The following is a 22,587-nucleotide window of genomic DNA, read 5'->3' on the forward strand; positions in this document are numbered from 1 at the left end:
ACACCACATCCACTGTTTTCCCCTTATCCATCCTGCTCGTTACATCCTCAAAGAACTACAGCAAATTTGTTAAACATGACTTCCCTTTCATAAATCCATGCTGACACTGCTTGACTAAATTATGCTTTTTCCAAATGTCTTGCTACTGCTTCCTTAATAATGGACTCTAGCATTTTCCCAACCACAGATGTTAGGCTAACTGGTCTACAGTTTCCTGCTTTCTGTCTGCCTCCTTTGTTAAATAGGGGCGTTACATTTGCGGTTTTCCAAACCGCTGGGACCTCCTCAGAATCCAGGGAATTTTGATAGATTACAACCAATGCACCCACTATCTCTGCAGCCACTTCCTTTTAAGATCCTGGCCGTGACCACTGGCCCAAAATTAAATAATTCTCTACAAGCTTCAAATTAATTAATTCTTCATACTTTATTTCATGTACTGCTTAATACTGTTTTTTAAAATTGTAATCTGTATCTAATATTTATAATACAAAATTATTAAATAGTGCCCCCACTGTGCAAGGCCATTATGGGAGGGAAAACAGTCAACGCAAAAGGGCACCTTCTGGATTAGACTGGATTTTAGATAACTGAAGTTTGTGACTCCCATGTGCAATGCCAGAGGATATTAACTAGTATAAATGAATAATAAAAACATAACTAATCTAGGTTATTGCTTCTTTTTCTGTATACTTTAGCTACAGTGCCCAACACTGCAAAAGGAGTGCAGACTGAAGAGGACTTCTTGCCTTTAAATTTTCCAACTCCGCCCCTAACTTTTAGCGGCGAAGAAGAACTGAGGGTAAAAGGAGAATATTCCCAAATGGTATGTTTTTTTTCTGCTTTGTTTTCTACAAAATGGATGAGGATAATAACCTGTCACTCCAATGGGTTATATTTGATTTTTTTTTAAGTCCAGTGATGATGGAAAAGCTCTAATTTGGACCCATATTTTCTGTAGTTTTATAAATTGTATTTGTCTATGATGAGTTCTCACATGATGTTATTTATGACGAGTGATACATCTGTGCATCATTTTGTTGTTTATGATGAGTGATACATTTGTATCTTGTTGAGGAAATATAAGGACTGATATTGCAACGGCTGTGTTCCGCTGACAGCAGTGAGGTGGAGAGGACCGAAGTGTGGTATTTACTGAAGACTCTAACCGTGGCCCAGATTGTGTGGACGGGTCATTAGCAATGTCAGGCTGCTTCAGCACTGATTTTCCCTTAAAATGCAGAAGACCCACAGCAGTTCCGCTTTAGGTGCCAATGGTCCTTGCTACACCAAAGAAAAAAGTGAGTGCCAGAAATCTTCAGCTCCAAAGGAAGGCCACTATTTCATCATCATAGGCAGTCCCTCGGAATCGAGGAAGACTTGCTTCCACTCTAAGCATGAGTTCTTAGGTGGCTGAACAGTCCAATATGAGAACCACAGTCTCTGTCACAGATCGGCTGCCCACCCTTTCCCTCAACGACTATCCACTATTTCAGAAAGATAATCAATCCCCTCTGGTAATTACCTTTCCCATCTAAATGTTTGGGCCCTTTCCTTGGACCTCAACAGAACTCGCACAAGCTCTTAGCTGGCAAGAGTTCTGCTCAGGCTTTTTTAAGTGTATGAGGAGCAGAATTCCTGGGGTAGCCGAGACACACCCTTTTAATGTGAGGTGGGTGATGGAAGATCTTCCCATAGGATCTCCTCTCCCATATAGTAAATAGATAGGCCAAAAACATGGGGTGGAATACTGGCACAAACTGGTTCAGTCCCATTTTCCGATTCAAGGCCAGGTCAGAATTTTAGTTTATACTCTCTTTAATTAAGAAAAAGTTTTTGCAGTAAATATGCTTATCATAAACAACCACCAAAAATGCACTGCAGTTTAATAAGTTGTTCAGATTTAACCCTCAACAACAGTAGCAAGCAGTACATTTGTTTCTTCCCTTCATTTTATTTACATCTTATTTTCCTTTTTTTGTTTCTCTCATGAAATTTTCTGTTGCTAGTTTTTCCTTTTCACTTGAGCGCATTGATTCTTTGCTGGGGTAGGGTTCTTGTGATGCTATTCACTTTCGTGTTTGTAGTCCTATAAGATTTGATAATATCACAAGACGACTCCTGCAAAGGATGCACCTTTATTGAGCCCAATCTTTTGCTCATCTGGTGTTTACACACGTGCACACCGCACCGCGCGTCCCCCCCCCCGCGCGTCCCCCCCGCGCCATGCCGCCCCTCACCCTCACAGCTCTCTTTCCCCCCCCTCCCCCACACACAGCTCCCCCCCACACAGCTCTCCCTCCCCCCCCACACAGCTCTTCCCGCCCCCCCAACACAGTTCTCCCCCCCCCTCCCACCACAGCTCTCTCCCCCCCCCTCCCCCCACAGCTCTCTCCCCCCCTCCCCCCACAGCTCTCTCCCCCCCTCCCCCCACAGCTCTCTCCCCCCCTCTCCCACAGCTCTCTCCCCCCCTCCCCCCACAGCTCTCTCCCCCCCTCCCCCCACAGCTCTCTCCCCCCTTCCCTCCACAGCTCTTCCCCCCCTTCCCTCCACAGCTCTCTCTCCCCCTCCACAGCTCTCTCTCCCCCTCCACAGCTCTCTCTCCCCCTCCACAGCTCTCTCTCCCCCTCCACAGCTCTCTCTCCCCCTCCACAGCTCTCTCTCCCCCTCCACAGCTCTCTCTTCCCCCCCACAGCTCTCTTCCCCACCCCCCACACAGCTCCCCCCCCCCACAGCAGCAGCTCCCCCCACGCCCACGCAGCAGCCCCCCCCACGCCCATGCAGCAGCCCCCCCCACGCCCACGCAGCAGCAGCCCCCCCGATGCCCACGCTGCCCCCCCCCATGCTCAGCGCACATGCCACGCCCACACAGCACCCCCCCTCCCCATGCCCGCACAGCACCCCCCCCCTCCCCCCGCGCACACCCAGTGCGGCACCCCCCCACACACACACCAACCATCTCGCACTCTCTTGGCTGGTACTGGATAGTGAGCAGAAGTCCTGACTCGTCACTAATCCAGGCTTGCTAAAATCAATCACCCTGTCCCCTGCTGTTGACCTAACCAAAATTAACTAATGGCACAGACTGGAAATTAAATGGACGCGCTTATTTGTACTGTGAAACTGGCCGCCTGGTCCGCCCTTTGTCAATGATTGGTCCTCTTGGAGGATAAGCCACACCTTAAAGTTTCTCTGGAAGTTGTAGCTGGAATCGCTCATCCCAAGGTTTCACTGACTTTGCAAATTCCACAGAAGATATCAAGGGCCAGCCAAAGTCCCGCACCCCAGCGCAAGTGCATCCCTCCCGCAGCCAAAGTCTCTCCTTACACCAGCGCAAGTGCATGACCTTACAGCCCCCCCACCCCACCATAGATGGGACATTGTGTATAGATTATTAACAGGTTTACTGGGTATGAAGTGAATAGTGACAGCGTCGTGACTTCTGGATTTCATCCACTCCAACGATGTCCCTTGTAGGGGGTTGGAAGAACGTGATCCATCTTCCCTGAGTTCCCACTCTCCCCTCCGATCCACCCCCACCCTGTCTCTCTCGCTCTTTCTCTCTTCACCCCCCGCCCCCCCCCCTCTCTCTCTCTCTCTCTCTCTCTCTCTCTCTCTCTCTCTCTCTCTCTCTACCCCCCCTCTCGGCCTCCCCGCCGCTTCTCTGCCCACCGCCGCTCTCGGCCCCTACCGCCACCGCCAGCCCTCTTGGCCCCCACCAGCCCTCTTGCCCCCCCGCCGCCACGCTCAGCCGCGTGAATTGAGAGCGGGGCTGCACTTGCGTTTCTGTCGCGGGCCGAGCTTGACAGACACATGCGCAGAAAAAATGCAGTATAAATAGTTACTCCCAAATTAAATCTAGAGGATTCCTGATCTGCATAGCTCACCTACTTGCTGGAGAAACTCACAGTCACCGGGAACCGCCCTTCCTTTCTTTTAGTTCTTCTTATACGGTACTTCATTCCTCAAGTATAGGATGGGCAAGCCTCTTCCAATACAGTTGCTGAGCCAGCTGTTAATAAACTTCCGAGTAGTCCAACATGACTGTCCTTTCTGTGGGATAGTATGCACTTTGTGGGAAATTTACGAGTGTGAGTCTGCATAATGTCACCATGTGACATAATATACTAAATCATTGATATTTTGTACTGTTTTACTGTTTAGATAGATTTTCAGATGTGGAAGATTTTTCTTTGTGAAAGATTTGTAACTTTTAGTCACAGCATGAACATTTTATTGAACCGTAGTAAATCTTCTGTGGTGTTGTTGTTCATAATGAGTCAGAGATTTTATAATCAAAGATAGAAATTAAAAGGGTGAAAAAAGGGATTGGAGAGCCAGAGAGATGGGCACTGGGGGAGGGGAATAGAGTAGAGAGAGATGGGGAAGATAAGAGAGAAATTGTTGAAAAAAGAGACGCTCAGATTGACAGATTGGAACTGCAGAAACCAATAACGATTAGAGGGAGAGAAAAAAATTGGATCAGGAGAAAGTGAGATTGGGGATCAGAGATAGGTTGCATGCAGAGAGAGATTGTAGAGACCAATTGTTGGGCAGAGAGATTTGCAAGACAGAATGGGGTTGAAGTGGGCAGAGAGCATTACTAGAACAAAAACAGACTAACGGGGACAGAAAATGAGGTTGAGTCACAGTTAGAGAAACAGAAGAAGGGTTTGCAGAACTGTATAAGGAACATTCAGGCGACAGATAAAAAGATTGCAGCAAAAGACAAAGAGATTAACAGAAAGAAAGTTCACAGAATGAAAGGCTGCAGGAGACACACACAGTCTAAGAGGACAGCGCAAGCCAGATGCAGAGATAGAGGAATTGAGGATGCTTAAACATCTAGAAGACAAAAGGGGAGAGATACATTAGGCCGGAAAAAATGACTGCAAAAGCTTCTATAGATATGTGAAGAGAAAAAGATTAGTGAAGACAAACGTAGGTCCCTTGCAGGATTCGGGTGAATTTATAATGGGGAACAAAGAAATGGCAGACCAATTGAACAAGTACTTTGGTTCTGTCTTTACAAAGGAAGACACAAATAACCTTCCGGATGTACTAGTGCGAAGGTCTAGTGCGAAGGAGGAACTGAAGGATATCCCTATTAGACGGGAAATTGTGTTAGGGAAATTGACGGGATTGAAGGCCGATAAATCCCCAGGACCTGATAGTTTGCATCCCAGAGTACTTAAGGAAGTGGCCCCAGAAATAGTGGATGCATTGGTGATCATTTTCCAACAGTCTTATCGACTCTGGATCAGTTCCTGTGGACTGGAGGGTAGCTAATATAACACCATTTTTTCAAAAAGGAGGGAGAGAGAAAACAGGTAATTATAGACTGACATCAATAGTGGGGAAAATGTTGGAATCAATGTTGGAATCAATTATTAAAGATGAAATAACAACGTATTTGGAAAGCAGTGACAGGAATGGTCCAAGTCAGCATGGACTTATGAGAGGGAAATCATACTTGACAAATCTTCTGGAATTTTTTGAGGATGTAACCAGTAGAGTGGACAGGGGAGAACCAGTGGATGTGGTGTATTTGGACTTTCAAAAGGCTTTTGACAAGGTCCCACACAAGAGATTGATGTGCAAAATCAAAGCACATGGTATTGTGGGCAATATACTGATGTGGACAGAGAACTGGTTGGCAGACGGGAAGCAGAAAGTCAGGTCGGGTCCTTTTCAGAATGGCAGGCAGTGACTAGTGGAGTGCCGCAGGGCTCGGTGCTGGGACCCCAGATCTTTACAATATATATTAATGATTTAGATGATGGAATTGAGTGTAATATCTCCAAGTTTGCAGATGACACTAAACTGGGTGGCGGTGTGAGCTGTGAGGAGGATGCGAAGAGGCTGCAGGGTGATTTGGACAGGTTAGGTGAGTGGGCAAATACATGGCAGATACAGTATAATGTGGATAAATGTGAGGTTATCCACTTTGGGGGCAAAAGCACGAAGGCAGAATATTATCTGAATGGCGGCAGATTAGGAAAAGGGGAGGTGCAGCGCGACCTGGGTGTCATGGTTCATCAGTCATTGAAGGTTGGCATGCAGGTACAGCAGGTGGTGAAGAAGGCAAATGGTATGTTGGCCTTCATAGCAAGGGGATTTGAGTATAGGAGCAGGGAAGTCTTACTGCAGTTGTACAGGGCCTTGGTGAGGCCCCATCTGGAATATTGTGTTCAGTTTTGGTCTCCTAATCTGAGGAAGGACGTTCTTGCTATTGAGGGAGTGCAACGAAGGTTCACCAGACTGATTCCTGGGATGACAGGACTGACATATGAAGAAAGACTGTATTCACTGGAGTTTAGAAGGATGAGAGGGGATCTCATAGAAACATATAAAATTCTGATGGGACTGGACAGGTTAGATGCAGGAAGAATGTTCCCGATGTTGGGGAAGTCCAGAACCAGGGGACACAGTCTAAGGATAAGGGGTAAGCCATTTAGGACTGAGATGAGGAGGAACTTCTTCACTCAGAGAGTTGTTAGCCTGTGGAATTCCCTGCCGCAGAGAGTTGTTGATGCCAGTTCATTGGATATATTCAGGAGGGAGTTAGATATGGCCCTTGCTGCTAAAGGGATCAAGGGGTATGGAGAGAAAGCAGGAAAGGGGTACTGAAGGAATGATCAGCCATGATCTTATTGAATGGTGGTGCAGGCTCGAAGGGCCGGATGGCCTACTCTTGCACCTATTTTCTATGTTTCAAAGACACAGATACAAAGATAATCACAGAAAGAAACACTAAAGAGACACACAAGAAAAAGACACACAGATCAAGGAGATTTACACATCGCAGCAATGCATGACTTACAAGAGAAAATACATCTTTGAGGAAGCGATACAGGTGCAGAACTCACAGCAACATAATTCAGAAGACTCAATCATCAGGTGACCATAGGACTTGCTGTGAGCAGTTTCACAGGAGATAGACTAGTATATTAATGTATAATAAATATAAATAATGTTGAGATGTCAGATGTTGAGATTAACTTATCTCTGGTCGTTCAAATAATCAGGATTGCGTGCAAACCAATATGGAGGGTATATTGTGTTTAACCAGAGTTCAGGACGGAATATAACACACTAGTTTATACAGCAAAAATAGACGACCGTGACAAGTAGCTGGTACCAAATGGCCAACTCCTCTCCTATTTCTTATGTTCTTATGTTCTTATGTTCCTACTATTGCCAAATCCCCCACCATCAATATCCTGGGGGTCACCATGGACCAGAAACTTAACTGGACTAGCCACATACATACTGTGGCAAGAAGAGCAGGTCAGAGACTGGGTATTCTGTGGCGAGTGTCTCACCTCCTAACTCCCCAAAACCTTTCCACCATCTACAGGCACAAGTCAGGAGTGTGATGGAATACTCTCCACTTGCCTGGATGAGTGCAGCTCCAACAGCACTTAAGAATCTTGACACCATCCAGGACAAAGCAGCCCACTTAATTGGCACCCCATCCACCGCCTTTAACATTCACTCCCTCCGTCACCGATGTACCATCTATAAGATGCACTGCAGCAATTCGCCAAGGCTTCTTCGTCAATACCTCCCAAACCCGCGACCTCGATCATCTAGAAGGACAAAGGCAGCGGGTGCATGGGAACACTACCATCTCCACATTCCCCCCCTTCTAGCCTGCACAGCCATGAACTCATTGAATGGCGGTGCAGGCTAGAAGGGCCGAATGGCCTACTCCTGCACCTATTTTCTATGTTTCTAAGTCACACATCACCCTGACTTGGAAGTATATCGGCATTCCTTCATCATTGCTGGGTCAAAATCCTGGAATTCCCTCCCTAACAGCACTGTGGGAGTACCTTCACCATATGGACTGCAGCAGTTCAAGGCGGCGGCTTACCACCATCTTCTCAAAAGCAGTTAGGGATGGGCAATAAATGCTGACCTTGTCAGCGACGCCCACATCCCATGAACAAATTTTTAAAAAACCTGTAGAGTTTCCCCTTGAGGCAAGGTGCCCAATGTCATGTTCTTTGTTTAATCCATAGAAAAAGGCTAACCCTCCTGTTATCTCCCACCTGTCGGAGATCTTCTCACAACCATTAGACATGCTTTCTGTAATTGACCAATCATGGCCTTACAGCATCCTGAGGAATGTCTTTCCCTTATCTCATCCGCCCCTGCCCTTCTAAGGCTAGAATCTCATGCTCATTTCCCAGGAAAACAAAACTTGTACAGTTTCAATGAAACATACTTGTCCCCAGCTCTAATACAATCATTTAAACACAGTATTACTTGCGTCACAGTTTCATTCGTATAACCTATTTCCTAATTTCTTACACAGAGAAAAGGAGAAAGTTTACCCTGAGGCTACAACACAATAACAAGTGGTTCAGGATTATTTCTTTGAATAAATTAGATTTAATGAACTGTCCGTTTAAATAAATAATTTTCTGTGTCTCTGTGGCTTGGGGTGACGGGAACGAAAGAAGAGTTTACCATCTTGACCACCATCACCCATGGACTCTTTACACCTGTGGTCTTGATCACTGACAACGACCGACCACTTCCATGGTCACCATCCACATCCCCCCACCCCCATTCAATCCCATTTCCTTCTGTTTCTGCCCCAGGAAAAAAAGTCTCCCCCATATCACTTATAACTACACATGGAACAGGAGTAGGCAGTTCAGCCACTCGAACCTACTCTGCCTTTCAATTACATCATGGCTGATCTGTACCTCAATTCCATTTACCTACCTTTACTCCATGTTTCTTGATAACCTTACCGAACAAAAATATATCAATCTCTATCTTGAAAGCTCCAAGTGACTCAGCATCTACAGCCCTTTAAGGAAGAGAGTTCCAGATTTCGACTACCCTTTGTGTGAAGAAGTGTTTCCTGATTTTACTGCTGAACGGCCTAGTTCTAATTTTAAGTTCATATCCCTTTGTTCTTGATTTACCCACCAGAGGAAATAACTTCTCTGTATCTAACATATCGAATCCTTGTAACATTTTGAAACATCTCCATCAGATCATCCCTCAATCTTCTATATTCGAGGGAATACAGGCCAAGTTTATGCAAATTGTCCTCATAATTTAACCTTCTAACCTCGTTATAATTCTGGTGAATCTGCACTGAACCCTCATCAAGGCTTTCTGAGACGCAGTGCCCAAAACTGAATGCAGTTACCCAACTGGAGTCTGACCAAGACTCTGTACAACTGATGCATAACTTCCTCACTTTGGTATTCCAACCCCATTGAGATAAAGGTCAACATTCCCATTAATCTTTTTGATTGTTTTTTTGAACTGACTACAATTTTTTAATGATTTGTGTTCTTGGACTCCCAAATCTCTTTGCTCCTCTACAGTTCCTAGTTTCAAATAGTCACCCTATTTTGGGGTGTACTGCCTGCAGCATTATCTCCAACTCTTTGTCATAATTCCTCATGTCTCTGCTATTATGATTAACGGCTACATTTTTCTGTCTGCACCCCAATTTCTCCTTTAAAGGTCGCTGCTGTACTTTAAGAGCTGCTGCATTGCTCTAGCCAAGTTTTCCACCATTAAAAAAAAAGTTTGAGCTTTATCTTAACCTTTAGCAAATTGAAATATGTAGCGGGGACATTTCCATTAGAAAATTAGGCCAAACCAGCCCAGCCCTCCCTCTGCACAGCAGGTGTGGCAGTCTCTGCACATTGGTCAGTTCCATCTCATTGTTCCCGTTAATAGAAAGTTGTGGGCTATTGTGTTTAATCATGATATTGCAAAGCATTACTTTTTAAACACCTTGGGGCGTTTTGCAAGTTAAAGGTGTTATATTACTGCTTGTTTTTGTTTTACCAAGTTAGAATCCTGATATTAAGTCTGTTGTCAGTTGATTTAGGGGAAAAAATTGTGGATTTAAAAATTTTCAAAAGAGCAATTTTATTGGTTCGCTTACTTACTTCGATTGGGATATTCTCCTGACTGGTCATTCAGCATTGGATATTTTTATAACCATAATCTCTCATTAGTGATTTTTCAGCTACTTTCTTCAGTTTTGCTTTTTATATTCCCGACCTACTCCGTTCTGATTTAGTGCTATTTTATTTTGAGCCAGTTAACAAATTGTGAAGCTGAACGGCAGGCAGATATACCATTTTTAATTTTTATTAGATTTAGATCAATTTGCTTCGACAATAGCAAATGTAGTCTGTTTTTTGGCCATCCTATCTCTTGAAAAATTCTTAGTGTTAAATTTTTCATTCATTAATGCAATAAAAGTCATTATTTGTCAAACCAAAGGTCATTATTTTTTCATTCATTTGATCTCTGCAACTGAACAGTATAGAAGCATAGACATTTACAGCATGGAAGAAGGCCATCATGTCCGTAACGAGAATCTGTCTCACTCCTTGGTTGAGCCAAGGAGCCTTGACCATCTCTTCCCATTGAACCCTCACTTTATAATGAGAGAGAGATCTCTTCCCCAGAAGAAATACTGAATCTCTCAGTTGAAATTGAGATCATTCTGCTACACCTTGTGTGAATGAGACTGACCTTGCTGGGTTTTTCTTAAATGTCTCTTCCACAACAATCCTGTCGTGGGGCTCACATTAGATTTTGGACAGGGGTTAGAAATGAAGTAACAGTTAGAAAATAACTAGAGTCTCGGATTGGAATAGTATATTTTTGGGGGCATTTTTTGTATTTCTACTTTTCAAACAGTTTTTGTTATTTTGCCATTTTCAAAACATAATCTTTTCTTACTTATTTTGTGCGCTTTTCCTTGCTTTAATATCTTTTTTAGTCCATTTCTCTCTCTCGCTCTCTCTCTCTCTCTCTCTCCCTTTCTCCTGTCTGTGGTTCACAACATTATGGCACACCACAAGTCTGCACTGTTGCAACAATAATTTTTTCATAATGTTACAGAAGTCCCTGCGCATGAAAAACCGGCACCTAGTCCTGTTACAAATAAATTATGTTTTATTGCTAAGGAAACACTGCCTCTGTTCTACCTCCTTTCTCTCTCTCGTATTTTCTCCAGATTAGAACTAGATTACAATTGCGTCTAACCATTATTATGCTAGATATTTCTGTTTAAAATTGGTCTAAATAAGGAAGAGCATTTTGGAATTGGTGGATAGATCTGTACTTTGTATCATCAGTGCAGCTAGTAATCGTACTAGTTTGGATGAAGAAAAACCGTCAACATTGAAATTTGCATGTAGCTGGCATTGTAGAGGAACTGGGGATTGTTGTTGAGCTCCAGCATGGAAACAATTCCAACAGCAGCTCTGTTCTTGGCAACAGGGTACCATTCAGATTCCTGTTGCTGATGCCGTGATATTGTTGTTGTATTTAAGTGTGCTGAGGCTGGTAGGCACTGTTTGAAATGAGAAACTTTAGGGCAAACGATGATAGTCTGGCAGGAAGATGGTTTGATATCCACAAGAATGTTTGGGCTTCAAACTCTGGACCCATTGGCTGTTAGTTAAATGCTACCTTGCTATTGCAAGACTTCTATGCTCCTGATAGTACAGGATAGGTGTGCATTTAAAATTTCTTCAATAGAAGTTACTACTGAAATAGTCTCCGCTAAAAACAAAGTAATTAAAATTGTAAGTGCAACTGGACCTGATTTATTTCAGAATTCCAAAGAAAATTGCGGGTGCAATATATGAACCACCGACTCCAATATTCAGTAGCTCATATAGAAACATAGAAAATAGGTGCAGGAGTTGGCCATTTGGCTATACGAGCCTGTACCACCATTCAATAAGATTATGGCTGATCACTCACCTCAGTACCCCTTTCCTGCTTTCTCTCCATACCCCTTGATCCCCTCAGCCATGAGGGCCATATCTAACTCCCTCTTGAATATATCCAATGAACTGCCATCCAACAACTCTCTGTGGTAGGGAATTTCACAGGTTAACAACTCTCTGAATGAAGAAGTTTCTCCTCATCTCAATCCTAAATGGCTTGCCTCTTATCCTTAGACTGTGTCACCTGGTTCTGGACTTCCCCAACATCGGGAACATTCTTCCTGCATCTAATCTGTCCAGTCCCATCAGAATTTTATGTGTTTCTATGAGATCCCCTCTCATACTTCTAAACTCCAGTGAATACAGGCCCAGTCGATCCAGTCTCTTCTCATACGTCAGTCCAGCCATCCCGGGAATCAGTCTGGTGAACCTTCGCTGCAATCCCTCGATAGCAAGAACGTCCTTCCTCAGATTAGGAGACCAAAACTGAACACAATATTCCAGGTGAGGCCTCACCAAGGCCCTGTACAACTGCAGTAAGACCTCCCTGCTCCTATACTCAAATCCCCTACCTATGAAGGCCAACATACCATTTGTCTTCTTCACCGCCTGCTGTACCTGTATGCCAACTTTCAATGACTGATGAACCATGACACTCAGGTCTCGTTGCACCTCTCCTTTTCCTAATCTGCCGCCATTCAGACAATGTTCTGTCTTCGCATTTTTGCCCCCAAAGTGGATAACCCCACATTTATCCACATTATACTGCATCTGCTATGCATTTGCACACTCACCTAACCTGTCCAAGTCACCCTGCAGCCTCCTAGCATCTCCCTCGCAGCTCACAACGCCACCCAGGTTTAGTGTCATCTGCAAACTTGGAAATATTACACTCAATTCCTTCATCCAAATCATTGATGTATATTGTAAAGAACTGGGGTCCCAGCACTGAGCCCTGCGGCACTCCGTTAGTCACTGCCTGCCATTCTGAAAAGGACCCGTTTATCCCGACTCTCTCCTTCCTGTCTGCCAACCAGCTCTCTATCCATGTCAGTATATTACCCCCAATATCATGTGCTTTGATTTTGCACACCAATCTCTTGTGTGGGACCTTGTCAAAAGCCTTTTGAAAGTCCAAATACACCACATCCACTGGTTCTCCCTTGTCCACTCTACTAGTTACATTCTCACAAAATTCCAGAAGATTTGTCAAGTGTGATTTCCCCTTCATAAATCCATGCTGACTTGGACCGATCCTGTCACTGCTTTCCAAATGCGCTGCTAATTTCATCCTTAATAATTGATTCCAACATTTTCCCCACTACTGATGTCAGGCTAACCGGTCTATAATTACCCGCTTTCTCTCTCCCTCCCTTTTTAAAAAGTGGTGTTACATTAGCTACCCTCCAGTCCATAGGAACTGATCCAGAGTCGATAGACTGTTGGAAAATGATCACCAATGCATCCACTATTTCTCGGGCCACTTCCTTAAGTACTCTGGGATGCAGACTACCAGGCCCTGGAGATTTATCGGCCTTCAATCCCATCAATTTCCCCAACACAATTTCCCGCCTAATAAGGATATCCCTTCAGTTCCTCCCTTGGTCCCCTAGTACTTCCGGAAGTTTATTTGTGTCTTCCTTTGTGAAGACAGAACCAAAGTATTTGTTCAACTGGTCTGCCATTTCTTTGTTCCCCATTATAAATTCACCTGAATCCGACTGCAAGGGACCTATGTTTGTCTTCACTAATCTTTTTCTCTTCACATATCTATAGAAGCTTTTGCAATCAGTTTTTATGTTCCCGGCAAGCTTCTTCTCGTACTCTATTTTCCCCCACTTTATTAAACCCTTTGTCCACATCTGCTGAATTCTAAATTTCTCCCAGTCCTCAGGTTTGTTGCTTTTTCTAGCCAATTTATATGCCTCTTCCTTGGATTTAACACTATCCTTAATTTCTCTTGTTAGCCACGGTTGAGCCACCTTCCTCTTTTTATTTTTACTCCAGACAGGGATGTACAATTGCTGAAATTCATCCATGTGATCTTTAAATGTTTGCCATTTCCTATCCACCATCAACCCTTTAACTATCATTTGCCAGTCTATTCTAGCCAACTCACGCCTCAAACCATCGAAGTTACCTTTCTTTAAGTTCAGGACCCTAGTTTCTGAATTAACTGTGTCACTCTTCATCTTGACAAAGAATTCTACCATGTCATGGTCACTCTTCCCCAAGCGGCCTCGCACAACAAGATTGCTAATTAGTCCTATCCCAGTACACAACACCCAGTCTAGGATGGCCAGCTCCCTATTTGGTTCCTCGACATATTGGTCCAGAAAACCATCCCTAATACACTCCAGGAAATCCTCCTCCACCGCATTGCTGCCAGTTTGGTTAGCCCAATCAATATGTAGATTAAAGTCGCCCATGATAACTGCTGTACCTTTATTGCATGCATCCCTAATTTCTTGTTTGATGCTGTCCCTAACCTTACTACTACTGTTTGGTGGTCTGTACACAACTCCTACTGGCGTTTTCTGCCCCTTGGTATTCCATAGCTCCACCCATACCGATTCCACATCATCCAAGCTAATGTCCTTTCTTACTATTGCATTAATTTCCTCTTTAACCAGCAATGCTACCCCGCCTCCTTTTTCTTTCTGTCTATCCTTCCTAAATGTTGAATACCCCTGGATGTTGAGTTCCCAGCCTTGGTCACCCTGGAGCCATGTCTTCGTGATGCCAATTACATCATACCCGTTAACTGCTATCTGCGCAATTAATTCGCCCACCTTATTCCGAATACTCCTCGCATTGAGGCACAGAGCCTTCAGGCTTCTCCTTCTGACACACTTTGCCCCTTTAGAATTTTGGTGTAATGTGGTCCTTTTTGCTTTTTGCCTCCACAGAAACATAGAAACATAGAAAATAGGTGCAGGAGTAGGCCATTCAGCCCTTCTAGCCTGCACCACCATTCAATGAGTTCATGGCTGAACATGCACTTCAGTACCCCCTTCCTGCTTTCTCGCCATACCCCTTGATCCCCCGAGTAGTAAGGACTTCATCTAACTCCCTTTTGAATATATTTAGTGAATTGGCCTCAACTACTTTCTGTGTTAGAGAATTCCACAGGTTCACCACTCTCTGGGTGAAGAAGTTTCTCCTCATCTCGGTCCTAAATGGCTTACCCCTTATCCTTCGACTGTGACCCCTGGTTCTGGACTTCCCCAACATTGGGAACATTCTTCCTGCATCTAACCTGTCTAAACCCATCAGAATTTTAAACGTTTCTATGAGGTCCCCTCTCATTCTTCTGAACTCCAGTGAATACAAGCCCAGTTGATCCAGTCTTTCTTCATATATCAGTCCCGCCATCCCGGGGAATCAGTCTGGTGAACCTTCGCTACACTCCCTCAATAGCAAGAATGTCCTTCCTCAAGTTAGGAGACCAAAACTGTACACAATACTCCAGGTGTGGCCTCACCAAGGCCCTGTACAACTGTAGTAACACCTCCTTGCCTCTGTACTCAAATCCCCTCGCTATGAAGGCTAACATGCCATTTGCTTTCTTAACCGCCTGCTGTACCTGCATGCCAACCTTCAATGACTGATGTACCACGACACCCAGGTCTCGTTGCACCTCCCCTTTTCCTAATCTGTCACCATTCAGATAATAGTCTGTCTCTCTGTTTTTACCACCAAAGTGGATAACCTCTCACATTTATCCACATTCTACTGCATCTGCCATGCATTTGCCCACTCACCTAACCTATCCAAGTCACTCTGCAGCCTCATAGCATTCTCCTCGCAGCTCACACTGCCACCCAACTTAGTGTCATCCACAAATTTGGAGATACTACATTTAATCCCCTCGTCTAAATCATTAATGTACAATGTAAACAGCTGGGGCCCCAGCACAGAACCTTGCGGTACCCCACTAGTCACTGCCTGCCATTCTGAAAAGTACCCATTTACTCCTACTCTTTGCTTCCTGTCTGACAACCAGTTCTCAATCCACGTCAGCACACTACCCCCAATCCCATGTGCTTTAACTTTGCACATTAATCTCTTGTGTGGGACCTTGTCGAAAGCCTTCTGAAAGTCCAAATATACCACATCAACTGGTTCTCCCTTGTCCACTTTACTGGAAACATCCTCAAAAAATTCCAGAAGATTTGTCAAGCATGATTTCCCTTTCACAAATCCATGCTGACTTGGACCTATCATGTCACCATTTTCCAAATGCACTGCTATGACGTCCTTAATAATTGATTCCATCATTTTACCCACTACTGAGGTCAGGCTGACCGGTCTATAATTCCTTGTTTTCTCTCTCCCTCCTTTTTTAAAAAGTGGGGTTACATTGGCTACCCTCCACTCGATAGGAACTGATCCAGAGTCAATGGAATGTTGGAAAATGATTGTCAATGCATCCACTATTTCCAAGGCCACCTCCTTAAGTACTCTGGGATGCAGTCCATCAGGCCCTGGGGATTTATCGGCCTTTAATCCCATCAATTTCCCTAACACAATTTCCCGACTAATAAAGATTTCCCTCAGTTCCTCCTCCTTACTAGACCCTCTGACCGCTTTTATATCCGGAAGGTTGTTGGTGTCCTTCTTAGTGAATACCAAACCAAAGTACTTGTTCAATTGGTCTGCCATTTCTTTGTTCCCAGTTATGACTTCCCCTGATTCTGACTGCAGGGGACCTACGTTTGTCTTTACTAACCTTTTTCTCTTTACATACCTATAGAAACTTTTGCAATCCGCCTTAATGTTCCCTGCAAGCTTCTTCTCGTACTCCATTTTCCCTGCCCTAATCAAATCCTTTGTCCTCCTCTGCTGAGTTCTAAATTTCTCCCAGTCCCCGGGTTCACTGCTATTTCTGGCCAATTTGTATGCCACTTCCTTGGCTTTAATACTATCCCTGATTTCCCTTGATAGCCACGGTTAAGCCACCGTCCCTTTTTTATTTTTACGCCAGACAGGAATGTACAATTGTTGTAGTTCATCCATGCGGTCTCTAAATGTCTGCCATTGCCCATCCACAGTGAACCCCTTAAGTATCATTCGCCAATCTATCCTAGCCAATTCACGCCTCATACCTTCAAAGTTAGCCTTCTTTAAGTTCTGGACCATGGTCTCTGAATTAACTGTTTCATTCTCCATCCTAATGCAGAATTCCACCATATTATGGTCACTCTTCCCCAAGGGGCCTCGCACAATGAGATTGCTAATTAATCCTCTCTCATTACACAACACCCAGTCTAAGATGGCCTCCCCCCTAGTTGGTTCCTCGACATATTGGTCTAGAAAACCATTCCTCATGCACTCCAGGAAATCCTCCTCCACCGTATTGCTTCCAGTTTGGCTAGCCCAATCTATGTGCATATTAAAGTCACCCATTATAACTGCTGCACCTTTATTGAATGCACCCTAATTTCCTGTTTGATACCCTCCCCAACATCACTACTACTGTTTGGAGGTCTGTACACAACTCCCACTAACGTTTTTTGCCCTTTGGTGTTCTGCAGCTGTACCCATATAGATTCCACATCATCCAAGCTAATGTCCTTCCTAACTGTTGCATTAATCTCCTCTTTAACCAGCAATGCTACCCCACCTCCTTTTCCTTTTATTCTATCCTTCCTGAATGTTGAATACCCCTGAATGTTGAGTTCCCAGCCCTGATCATCCTGGAGCCACGTCTCCGTAATCCCAATCACATCATATTTGTTAACATCTATTTTAACAGTTAATTCATCCGCCTTATTGTGGATACTCCTTGCATTAAGACACAAAGCCTTCAGGCTTGTTTTTTTAACACCCTTTGTCCTTTTAGAATTTTGCTGTACAATGGCCCTTTTTGTTCTTTGCCTTGGGTTTCTCTGCCCTCCACTTTTCCTCATCTCCTTTCTGTCTTTTGCTTTTGCCTCCTTTTTGTCCCTTTCTGTCTCCCTGCATTGGTTCCCATCCCCCTGCCATATTAGTTTAACTCCTCCCCAACAGCACTAGCAAACACTCCCCCTGGGACAGTGGTTCCGGTCCTGCCCAGGTGCAGACCGTCCGGTTTGTACTGGTCCCACCTCCCCCAGAACCGGTTCCAATGCCCCAGGAATTTGAATCCCTCCCTGCTGCACCACTGCTCAAGCCACGTATTCATCTGCGCTATCCTGCGATTCCTACTCTGACTAGCACGTGGCACTGGTAGCAATCCCGAGATTACTACTTTTGAGGTCCTACTTTTTAATTTAGCTCCTAGCTCTTTACATTCGTTTCGTAGGACCTCATCCCTTTTTTTACCTATGTCGTTGGTACCAATGTGTACCACGACAACTGGCTGTTCTCCCTCCCTTTTCAGAATGTCCTGCACCCGCTCCGAGACATCCTTGACTCTTGCACCAGGGAGGCAACATACCATCCTGGAGTCTTGGTTGCGACCGCAGAAACGCCTTTTTATTCCCCTCACCATTGAATCCCCTATCACTATCGCTCTCCCACTTTTACTTTTCTTCTATCTATCTTTTGCTTCTGCCTCCAGTTTACTTCCCTCTGTCTCCCCGCATAGGTTCCCATCCCCCCTGCCATATTAGTTTAACTCATTCCCAACAGCACTAGAAAACACTCCCTCTAGGACATTGGTTCCGGTCCTGCCCAGGTGCAGACCGTCCGGTTTGTACTGGTCCCACCTCCCCCAGAACCGGTTCCAATGTCCCAGGAATTTGAATCCCTCCCTTGTGCTCCACTCCTCAAGCCACGTATTCATCTGAGCTATCCTGCGATTCCTACTCTGACTAGCACGTGGCACTGGTAGCAATCCTGAGATTACTACTTTTGAGGTCCTACTTTTTAATTTAGCTCCTAGCTCCCTAAATTCGTCTTGTAGGACCTCATCCCGTTTTTTTACCTATATGCACCACGACAACTGGCTGTTAACCCTCCCTTTTCAGAATGTCCTGCACCTGCTCCGAGACATTCTTGACCCTTGCACCAGGAAGGCAACATACCATCCTGGAGTCTCGGTTGCGGTCGCAGAAACGTCTATCTATTCTCCTTACAATTGAATCCGCTATCACTATAGCTCTCCCACTCTTTTTCCTGCCCTCCAGTGCAGCAGAGCCAGCCGCGGTGCCATGAACTAGGCTGCTGCTGCCCTCCCCTGATGAGTCATCCCCCTCAACTGTACCCAAAGCGGTGTATCTGTTTGGAAGGGGGATGACCACAGGGGACCCTTGCACTACCTTCCTTACACTGCTGTTCCTGTTGGTCATCCATTCCCTATCTGGCTGTGTACCCTTTACCTGTGGTAAGACCAACTCACTAAACATGCTATTCACGTCATTCTCAGCATCGTGGACGCTCCAGAGTTCATCCACCCGCAGCTCCAGTGCCGCAATACGGTCGGTCAGGAGCTGCAGGCAGATGCACTTCCCGCACATGTAGTTGTCAGGGACACCGGAAGCGTTCCTGACTTCCAACATAGTACAGGAGGAGCATAACATGTGTCCGAGCTGTCCTACCATGACTTAACCCTTAGATAAACTTAATTTGGGAACAACAATGCTAAAGGTTGCTTACTGACATAGAAAAGAAAAAGATAATGAAAAAGAAAAACTACTTACCAATCACCAGCCAATCACTTACTCCCTTGACTGATGTACCATGACACCCAAGTCTCGTTGCACCTCCCCTTTTCCTATTCTGCCGCCATTCAGATAATATTCTGCCTTCGTGTTTTTGCCATCAAAGTGGATAACCTCACATTTATCCACATTATACTGCATCTGCCATGCATTTACCCACTCATCTAATCTGTCCAAGTCACCCTGCAGACTCTTAGCGTTCTCCTCTCAGCTCACACCGCCACCCAACTTAGTGTCATCTGCAAACTTGGAGATACTACACTCAATTCCTTCATCTAAATCATGAATGTATATTGTAAATAGCTGGGGTCCCAGTACTGAGCCCTGCGGCACCCCACTAGTCACTGCCTGCCATTCTGAAAAGGACCCGTTAATCCCGACTCTCTGCTTCTTGTCTGCCAACCAGTTCTCTATCCACGTCAATACATTATCCCCAATACCATGTACTTTAATTTTGCACACCAATCTCTTGTGTGGGACCTTGTCAAAAAAGCCTTTTGAAAGTTCAAATACACCACATCCACTGGTTCTCCCCTGTCCACTACTAGTTACATCCTCAAAAAATTCCAGAAGATTTGTCAAGTATGATTTCCCTTTCATAAGTCCATGCTGACTTGGACCAATCCTGTCACTGCTTTCCAAATACGTTGCTATTTCATCTTTAATAATTGATTCCAACATTGATTCCAACATTTTCCCCACTATTGATGTCAGTCTATAATTACCTGTTTTCTCTCTCCTTCCTTTTTGAAAAAATGGTGTTATATTAGCTACCCTCCAGTCCATAGGAACTGATCCAGAGTCGATAGACTGTTGGAAAATGATCACCAATACATCCACTATTTCTAATCTGACTGCAAGGGACCTACGTTTATCTTCACTAATCTTTTTCTCTTCACATATCTGTAGAAGCTTTTGCAGTCAGTTTTTAATATCCCAGCAAACTTCCTCTCATACTCTATTTTCCCCTCCTAATTAAACCCTTTGTCTTGCTCTGCTGAATTCTAAATTTCTCCCAGTCCTTAGGTTTGCTGCTTTTTCTGGCCAATTTATATGCCTCTTCCTTGGATTTAACACTATCCTTAATTTCCCTTGTTAGCCACGGTTGAGCCACTTTCCCCGTTTTATTTTTACTCCAGACAGGGATGTACAATTGTTGAAGTTCATCCATGTGATCTTTAAATGTTTACCATTGCCTAGCTGCCGTCAACCCTTTAAGAATCATTCGCCAGTCCATTCTAGCCAATTCATGTCTCATACCATCGAAGTTACCTTTCCTTAAGTTCAGGACCCTAGTCTCTGAATTAACTGTGTCACCCTCCATCTTAATAAAAGAATTCTACCATATTATGGTCACTCTGCCCCAAGGGGCCTCGCTCAACAAGATTGCTGATTAGTCCTTTCTCATTACACATCACCCAGTCTAGGTTAGCCAGCCCTCTAGTTGGTTCCTCGACATATTGGTCTAGAAAGCCATCCCTAATATACTGGTTCCCATGGATTGGAGGGAGGCTCATGTGGTCCTGTTGTTTACGATGGGGAAGAAATCCGACCATGGAAATTACGGACAGTTGAGTTTGATGTCCATTGTGGAAAAGCAGTTGAAGAGTTCAACATTTATTATGGATTCCCAACTTGGCTTCAGGAAACATGGATCATTCTTCAGTATTATGATTGAGTACTTTGAGAAATGACCAGTATGTTGGGTGTAATTCTGTTGTTGGTGATCATTATATATATTTATTTATTCGGTCCTATAAAACCACCATCTCCTCTGATAAACAGATGAGAGCAATTGTGTCAAGAGATTGCATAGTTAGGGGCTATGTCAGTAGTGACTGTGGTTGCACTGTATCTGGTTGGGCCCGATGGTCCTAAATTCCCATTTTTGCACCACACTTTACTGTTTTTGTGAAAAGGCTAAATAGATTTTTGCAAGAGAAAGAGTTCAGATGAGGGATTATGTCCATTTAAAAAAGAATCTCTTACTTTAGACACAAATCAGCTTTATTGTACGTTTGCTCATTTATCAATGCCCTGGAATTTCTATTCAATTGCACAAAAGCATATTTCTTGTCATGCTTATTTAATGGGATATTTTAGATCCCTCCCATCTGTACATCAGGGGGGAAGGTGATTTAATAGGATCCAGCTCTGTTTTCTTTTCCCACTGGAGTCCCCCAAGGACCTATATTTGGCCCCTTGAACTTCTGCATCTACATGTGGCTCCTGGTGACATGATTGCGGACATGTCTGCTTCCACGTGAATGGTGTTGAAACCCAGTTCCACCTCTGCATCACCCGCATCGACCTCGCCCCGCCTCTGTGTTTCGTGATGACTTGTCCAACATTCAGTCTTGCATGGGCTGCAGTTTCCACCATGTAAGGGGAGGAAAACCATACCCGAACTGAATTGTAGGGCTTATCAGTATTAGGAGGTTCTGAGGAATCGGGAGTTCCTCTGTCTTTATAGCAATTGTAGGGCTTATGTATGTAAAGCACGCTTATACACTTGCTTGAATGGGTTTTAAGAAGGGGAAGCAGCAAAGCTTGCTATGTTGCAAAGCTTGATGATTAATGAACCATCATAAGTAGCCAACACTGCATTGACCCTTAGCACAGACTGATAGAAGATGAAAACATACACTCAGTACTGAATAGCAAGGGCATTCATGGAGAGTCAACAGTCTAGAAAAATAGCAAACCCTGGGAAGCAAGGTCGATTCACACGTCATGAGGAACTGAGGCAAAGTTGAACACATTCCAGAAGGGTGACATGTGATGAGAAATGGACAGGTGGGGAAGAACCACTCACAGCCAGTCTGAGCAGTAGGCCAATCGATGGTTTTGTAGGAGGGTCGCACACCGCAGGAAATGTATAACTGTCATTACAAACTTGTTCTGGGAAGTGTTCATCGGAACCTTCTCGAGCATGTTCGAATAAACCGAGGTTTTGTCTGAGTGATTCCGTGATCGCTGTGTCGAAGGGCAGGTGTCAATTGCTTATATCAGGGAGTCCACCTTGAGGAAGCAAAGTCTTCTTTTTACCCCAACACACCATTTAAACATTGAGAAGACATAAGCCGTCGTCTTTGGCCCTCACCACAAACTCTTATCCTTGCCACCGATTCCATCCCCATCCCCAGCCCCAGCCGCTATCTCAGGCTAAAGAAGATTGTCCGCAACCTCAGTATCCTATTCGACCC

At 44.5% G+C, this 22,587-nt stretch overlaps 1 protein-coding gene across 3 annotated transcripts in view; it reads left to right on the top strand.

Moving 5' to 3' along the window:
- lca5 (lebercilin LCA5) overlaps nt 1-22,587 on the top strand; it is a 171,803-nt gene that overhangs the window by 84,187 nt on the left and 65,029 nt on the right. For all 3 annotated transcript variants that reach the window (XM_070885585.1, XM_070885583.1, XM_070885582.1), the window contains exon 6: nt 699-826. In XM_070885585.1, the coding sequence (XP_070741686.1) occupies nt 699-826 (128 nt within the window). The remainder of the gene's footprint in view (nt 1-698; nt 827-22,587) is intronic.

Source organism: Pristiophorus japonicus, chromosome 7 (assembly GCF_044704955.1).
Source record: "Pristiophorus japonicus isolate sPriJap1 chromosome 7, sPriJap1.hap1, whole genome shotgun sequence".
NCBI classification, from domain to species: Eukaryota; Metazoa; Chordata; class Chondrichthyes; family Pristiophoridae; genus Pristiophorus; species Pristiophorus japonicus.